The sequence below is a fragment of the Spea bombifrons genome, chromosome 1, assembly GCF_027358695.1.
Source record: "Spea bombifrons isolate aSpeBom1 chromosome 1, aSpeBom1.2.pri, whole genome shotgun sequence".
In the NCBI taxonomy this organism is placed as follows: domain Eukaryota; kingdom Metazoa; phylum Chordata; class Amphibia; order Anura; family Pelobatidae; genus Spea; species Spea bombifrons.
Window position 1 is genome coordinate 483195 of NC_071087.1, and position 7834 is coordinate 491028.

The 7834-nt window shown below is 55.0% G+C and overlaps 1 protein-coding gene across 1 annotated transcript; it reads left to right on the top strand.

Annotated features, from left to right (window-relative positions):
• Nucleotides 1–1509: 1509 nt before the first annotated feature.
• On the top strand, nt 1510–7304 carry LOC128476773 (retinol dehydrogenase 11-like). The gene is made up of 6 exons (XM_053458025.1): nt 1510–1690; nt 3653–3892; nt 4145–4234; nt 4595–4786; nt 5603–5712; nt 6978–7304. Exons 1-6 carry the CDS (start codon nt 1534–1536, stop codon nt 7170–7172), a joined length of 984 nt encoding a protein of 327 aa, XP_053314000.1. The 5' UTR covers nt 1510–1533; the 3' UTR covers nt 7173–7304.
• Nucleotides 7305–7834: the final 530 nt, after the last annotated feature.

A 7834-nucleotide genomic window follows, 5' to 3' on the forward strand; every position in this document is an offset into this window, starting at 1 on the left:
GCCCCCTGCCCACCGCCCTGTACAACCTACTGAAGATCCAGCTGGGGAGACCCCCGCAGAAGAGAGATGTCGTCTACGACACCGCAGGCAACGTGGTGTCCATGCCACGGCTCAGCCCCTCGCGACTGCCCCGCAACCTCGTGCGTCCCGGGGCAGAAGTGCTGGAGGCCCCCAAAGAAGCCAACGGCAGGAAGGTGTCACCTACCCCCGGGGCAAGAACCAGCGTGTCGCTCAAACATGGCAGGAGACCCCTGGATGGAGCGGACCACCGACCGCCTGACTCTGAAAAGCCACTTGTGGGCGGACAGACGTTCCAGACGTCGGCCAATAGCGTTGCAGACGAGCGTCCCGGAGCCCCTGCTCCCCTCTCGGCTGGGATCCTGCTGGAAAGCATGCAGCTGTCTCACGGGGTGATCCTGCGGGAGGGCAGCAGCACAGAGCGAGGGTCTCTGCGGATGGCGAGACAGCCAGGCTGCGCAGGAATGGAGAGAGCGCTACATCCCATGCGAGCGTCCGTCGCGCTGCCGCCCATCTCCGTGGAGCAGCTCATCAAGAACCAGGTCCCTCGGGTGCACCCGGCGAGACGCTCCACGGCGGCCCCCGCGCGATAGCAAGCGCTTCCCGGGGGAGGCTGCCGGGCTGCAGGTAGTCGCAGGGAGTGACCTTCCAGCAGCGGTTCTTTTCAATAAAATTCAGTGTGTCTGAGCACGAGATGTTTTCCGCTTCATTCCCGAGGGAGACGACGTGCTGCTTCCTGCGCTGTACTGTGCTGATGCCCCTGAGCGTGGCCCCGGGGGGGGGGGGACCCACTGCGCTCCGGGGGGATCACTCCGCGTCTGGGAAGAAAACCCACCAATGGAAATGAGTCGGGGTCCAGCGCTGTGAACGTGCGGACGCCCAGCAGATATGTCACGGCGGCCGTGTGATGTAATATTAATCGTGTTACATAATATTGTTTAAGCTCTGGGAGCCTCAGAGGTCTCTTTGTCATCCGCGGGGCAATGCCCCGGGGGTCAGCAACAGGCCCTTTCTCCGCCTTGTGGACACGTCCGCGACCCCCGCCACCGAATCTCCTATCAATAACCTCCATTAGTGTGAAAACATCCAAAAACAGGGAAAACGGAATCATTTAACTCCTTCCAGACACCCAATCCCTCTGCGGCGCATGCACCACACCATAAAGACTGGACACGCCCCGTCCCTCCCCTAAATCCCACTGTGGACCCCTGAGACAGTGAGGTGGACTGACTCCCTCCTTAGTGAATATGCCCCAAGGCTTATCAGTACGCTGCAGATGTTCCTGGGGTCAGAACTCAAAGGCAAATATTCAGTGATAAGCCAGAAATGCCCCGCCTGACAGGGAAATAACCGGGGGGGGGGGCAAAACTTTCCTAAAGTGCCCCACATGGGAAAGCAAGTAGCAGGACAGGTTCCTGTAGGGCTGGGGGCGGCGGGCTCTAGGACCCAGAAGGCTCCCCTGCCGAGGCACGGTATTTAGGTGCTGGTGCACTTTGTGCCGGAGGTAGTGCAGACATGGAGTTACCCTCTGCCCTCGGCCACCCCGGCTGGTTCTTTACTGCCCTCCTTCTGGCCGTTATCCTGCGGCTCCAGAGAAAAGGCAGCTGGACCCCCCGAAAATGCCGCGTCGACCTGACCGGGAAAACGGCCATAGTGACCGGGGCCAACACAGGTGAGCCTAGATCGCAAGCTCCCGGGGTCAGGAGGAGACGGAGTAGCCCTTACTGGCTGACTGAAGTGTAATAGAGCGCAAGCTCCCGGGGTCAGGAGGAGACGGAGTAGCCCTTACTGGCTTACTGAAGAGTATTAGATCGCAAGCTCCCGGGGTCAGGAGGAGACGGAGTAGCCCTTACTGGCTGACTGGAGTGTAATAGAGCGCAAGCTCCCGAGGTCAGAAGGAGACGGAGTAGCCCTTACTGGCTGACTGACGTGTAATAGATCGCAAGCTCCCGGGGTCAGGAGGGGACGGAGTAGCCCTTACTGGCTGACTGAAGAGTAATAAATCGCAAGCTCCCGGGGTCAGAAGGAGACGGAGTAGCCCTTACTGGCTGACTGAAGAGTAATAAATCGCAAGCTCCCGGGGTCAGGAGGAGACGGAGTAGCCCTTACTGGCTGACTGACGTGTAATAGATCGCAAGCTCCCGGGGTCAGGAGGAGACGGAGTAGCCCTTACTGGCTGACTGACGTGTAATAGAGCGCCAGCTCCCGGGGTCAGGAGGAGACGGAGTAGCCCTTACTGGCTGACTGACGTGTAATAGATCGCAAGCTCCCGGGGTCAGGAGGAGACGCAGCAGTTTTACTTTACTGAGAGTGTGGTAGATAAGTGGAACAGCCTCCCAGTAGAAGTGGTAGAGGGTAATACAGTGGGGATATTAAACAGGCATTAACACCACCAAGCATGGGGCTGATCTGCTGACAGGTTCTGGGTTTCTATGGTAACGGTAACAGGTAGACATAACTCACCTGGAATTTTCCAATGGATTTCAATGCAACTCATGAAAAATATATCCCAGTTCCCCACGAGCCTGCCCAATACCCCACGTGCCTTCCCAATACCCCACGTGCCTGCCCAATACCCCACGAGCCTGCCCAATACCCCACGAGCCTGCCCAATACCCCACGAGCCTGCCCAATACCCCATGTGCCTTCCCAATACCCCACGTGCTTTCCCAATACCCCACGTGCCTTCCCAATACCCCACGTGCCTTCCCAATACCCCACGAGCCTTCCCAATACCCAACGTGCCCTCCCAATACCCCCACGTGCCTGCCCAATACCCCACGTGCCTACCCAATACCCCACGTGCCTGCCCAATACCCCACGAGCCTGCCCAATACCCCACGAGCCTGCCCAATACCCCATGTGCCTGCCCAATACCCCACGAGCCTGCCCAATACCCCACGAGCCTGCCCAATATCCCACGTGCCTGCCCAATACCCCACGAGCCTTCCCAATACCCCACGAGCCTGCCCAATACCCCATGTGCCTGCCCAATACCCCACGAGCCTGCCCAATACTCCACGAGCCTTCCCAATACCCCACGAGCCTGCCCAATACCCCCACGTGCCTGCCCAATACCCCCACGTGCCTGCCCAATACCCCACGTGCCTGCCCAATACCCCCACGAGCCTGCCCAATACCCCCACGTGCCTGCCCAATACCCCTACCTGCCTTCCCAATACCCCACGAGCCTGCCCAATACCCCACGTGCCTTCCCAATACCCAACGTGCCAGCCCAGTGGCTCCTCACTGTGTGAGACAGAGAGTGAGAGTGGCTTCTCGCTGTGTGATACCGACAGTGTGAGAAGGAGCGAGAGCGGCTCCTCGCTGTGTGAGACGGAGTGAGAGCGGCTTCTTGCTGTGTGAGACGGAGTGAGAGCGGCTCCTCGCTGTGTGAGACGGAGTGAGAGCGGCTCCTCACTGTGTGAGACGGAGTGAGAGCGGCTCCTCGCTGTGTGAGACGGAGTGAGAGCGGCTCCTCGCTGTGTGAGACGGAGTGAGAGCGGCTCCTCGCTGTGTGAGACGGAGTGAGAGCGGCTCCTCGCTGTGTGAGACGGAGTGAGAGCGGCTCCTCGCTGTGTGAGACGGAGTGAGAGCGGCTCCTCGCTGTGTTGTGACCCTCTGATCTGGAAAGGTATCGGGAAGAGCGTAGCCATGGATCTGGCCCGGAGGAACGCGCGGGTGATCCTGGCCTGCCGCAGTAGAGAGCGAGGACAGAAGGCCGTGGAGGAGGTTCGAGAGGCGACGGGGAACCAGAAGGTGTCTCTGGGGATCCTGGACACCAGCAGCCTGTCCTCGGTCCGAGCCTTCGCCCAACGGACCCTGCTGGAGGAGAAGAGGCTGGACATCCTGATCAACAACGCCGGCGCGTCAGGTACCTCGCTTACTGCCACACACCGGGGGCACCGGGCGTCTACACCGGGGGATCTACTCACGGGATCCACAGCTGCACTATATATAGTGCAATCACATTCCGTAGCGCCGTACAATGGGTAAACAGGACATAAGAAGCAGTGCGTGGTAGGGGATCCACCGCCGCTCCGCAGACTCCCGACGTGGCCCGTGTCCCCCTGGGTCTCTGTGTGACGTCCTCGCCCCGGGGTCACCTACCATTTTATTATTTCAGGGCTGCCACATTCCATGACTGCGGATGGACTGGAGAACACCTTCGTCACCAATCACCTGGGGCCATTCCTGCTCACTAACCTGCTACTGGGTGAGTACCGGGAGCCTGGAGGGGCTGTCGCTAACCGGTATCCAGCTGGATAATCCGCTCGTCCTTCCCTGAGGGGCAAAACCCGTCATAATAACCCTGAAACGGGCATGGGCCTTCGGTGCACCTTTGAAGAGGGTATTATGTGGTGCCTCTGCCCCCCATGCTGAGGGAGTCTCACCACTAATTGGGTAGATTGGTCATTATCACGCGGTTACGATATTCCGTGACCCCACCGACGACACTAGTCCACTCGCCCCAGGGTTTCGCAGGTGTTTGCCACGGACCACCATTGACTGGACAGGCCACGAGCCTCAATGGCTTTCTCCTCTTCCTTGGGTGTAACGTGTCTCTTTCCCGCAGATCTCATGAAGCGCTCTGCCCCAAGCCGCATAGTCTTTGTCTCGTCCTTCATCCACAGCAAGGGGGTAATAAACCCAAGACACCTGAAGGGGGAAGATCTCCAGAGCTTACATATCAGTGACTATTACAGCAGCACCAAGCTGATGAACCTGGTGTGCGCCAACGAGCTGGCCAGGAGGCTGCAGGGAACCGGTGAGTGGGGCAGGAAGGGAGGCAGCCCAGGGTCCCAAAGGGCAAACACGGAGAGCATGGCGTGGAAAGCAAGAAAAGGGCAGCCCGTTCACCAAAACCGGCTCCCAGGGCCACAGAGAATCAGGACATGGGGCCCGATCCTTTTCCCAACTACAACTACTTTTGGGCAAGTGTCGGACGGAATGGAAAGACCATGCGCCACATCCTGCCCTTCAGTACTACAGACTTAGTATAAACCGTAGGAGCCCCCAAGCCTCTGCCAAGCTGGAAGAAGACAGGTAGGCCATTGGGCCAATGCCCAGGGGCCCCAGGACAGGAGTAATAGGAGGGGTTCTACCATAGTGGTCTCCTGGCCACGAGCAGCCTGCCTCACTGCTGCGTCTCATCTTTGCGTCTGTTGCCATAAATTGTCCGGTTCCATTTCAGGGAGAGCCGGGGTATAAATCACATTCTATGCATATAAAATAAATGTAATCTTATAAAGTGCCCCGGATTGGGTAAAATTTGTGGGTTTTAGAATAGAGTGTCCCTGAGGATCTGAATATTACTCGTTAGTCACAGACGATCAGTAGGAGTCTTCACCAAACTTCAGAAAATGCATCCCAAAGTCACGCACAGCGCGGGGCCCCAACGCGCTTCACACATTCAATGACTCGTTTATCCCGTCTCAGTCCGGAGCCAGACTCACCGGTGGGGAATCACTTGGTAAAACGCTTGGTATCAGCCTGAGGTCCGTCCCCAACTCGGTTTAAGGAACCTGACATCCTCACCAAAAAATGAACCCTAATATGAAGTGTCTTCTGGTTCTTTGTCCAGGAGTGACGGTCACCAGCCAGAACCCCGGCGTGGTGGTAACCGAGGCCATGAGGAACTACAATATCGTTATGAGATTCATCTTTCACCTTCTGGGCTTCTTCTTCTTCAAGGTAAACCCGGATTCACTGGGACTGGGGAGGGCAAGTGGCACAAATACCGTGGATGGTCGGGTGACGCAGTCAATGGAAGGGGCATATGCAGTGGGAGAGGATCCGTACACAGGGTTCCAGATGGGAGATATTCTGTACACAGGGTTCTAGATGGGAGATATCCTGTAAACAGGGTTCTAGATGGGACATATTCTGTACACTGGGTTCTAGATGGGACATATTCTGTACACGGGGTTCTAGATGATAGATATTTTGTACACTGGGTTCCAGATGGGAGATATTCTGTACACTGGGTTCTACATGGGAGATGTTCTGTACACAGGGTTCCAGATGGGAGATATTCCATACGCAAGGTTTTAGATGATATTCTGTACACAGGGTTACAGATGGGAGATATTCTGCACGCAAGGTTCTAGATGATATTCTGTACACAGGGATCTAGATGGGAGATATTCTGTACAAGGGGTTCTAGATGGGAGATATTCTGTACACGGGGTTCTAGATGGGAGATATTCTGTACACGAGGTTCTAGATGGGAGATATTCTGTACAGGGGGTTCTAGATGGGAGATATTCTGTACAAGGGGTTCTAGATGGGAGATATTCTGTACACGGGGTTCTAGATGGGAGATGTTCTGTAAACGGGGTTCTAGATGGGAGATATTCTGTACAGGGGGTTCTAGATGGGAGATATTCTGTACAAGGGGTTCTAGATGGGAGATATTCTGAACAGGGGGTTCTAGATGGGAGATATTCTGTACACGGGGTTCTAGATGGGAGATATTCTGTACACGGGGTTCTAGATGGGAGATATTCTGAAAACTGGGTTCTAGATGGGACATATTCTGTACACGGGGTTCTAGATGATAGATATTTTGTACACTCGGTTCCAGATGGGAGATATTCTGTACACTGGGTTCTACATGGGAGATGTTCTGTACACAGGGTTCCAGATGGGAGATATTCCATACGCAAGGTTTTAGATGATATTCTGTACACAGGGTTACAGATGGGAGATATTCTGCACGCAAGGTTCTAGATGATATTCTGTACACAGGGATCTAGATGGGAGATATTCTGTACAAGGGGTTCTAGATGGGAGATATTCTGTACACAGGGTTCTAGATGGGAGATATTCTGTACACGAGGTTCCTGGGGAAGGACCTGAACCTCCTGGGTCTAGACCAGAACACACAGAACGCCATCAGACGTCTCCCTGCACATTTTATGTAGAAGAATCCCTTTTTCTCCGTTTTCTGCCCTTAGTCCGCCGAGGAGGGGGCCGCCAGCACCATATTCTGCGCTGTGTCCGAGGAAGCCGAAGGAATGACGGGAAAGTACGTGGATAGCGACTGCACGGTGGTGCTGCCCGCCGAGAACGCGCGCGATCCGGATGTGGCCAAGAAGCTGTGGGAGGCCTGTGAGTCGGCCACGGGACTGGACGGCCGTGAAGGACAGTGACCGGGGCCGGCCTTCGGTGTGCAGGCGCCCTGTGCGGACTACTTCTCTGGCGCCCCCCTCGACAAAAAAGAAAGGGAAAAAATCTTGTAACAAACAACTAGTTTTAATTAGAGATTATTTATGTGCAAACAAGTGCAATAATATATAACTGGAAACAATAATGTACCTTAAAAGCATTAAATATATTAAAAAAAATTGGACTTTAGACATATATTTTAACCACATCTGTTAATTTCTTATCTTCCCGTAACCAAAAACCAGCAAATTCAAACTCTTCCTGATTAAAAGGCCGATTATCTTTTACATGCAGATTAAGATTTGGACAAATCCACAATTCACTTGCCCCAAACGTAGGCCAAAATACGGCAGGAGGTAGTATAGGTTGTTGGGGCCGTTATTAATCGTCTTTTCCTTACTCTCCCCAATTCTCCCATCCCTTTCGGACTATCGGGCGGGATGTCTAGCGGAGAATTGTTATTCCCATGGTGTAGGGTGGTATTTGGTCTCACGCGTGCTTTAAGCTACGTGCGTCCGTCTCCCTCGCTGGAGTATGGAACTCCGCACTCGCTTCGTATCTCAGCTACGTCTCACTCACAGACCCGAAGCATAACACCCATCCGACCACCAAGGTGATACTTCATACCGGTAGCCACTTTTCTTAC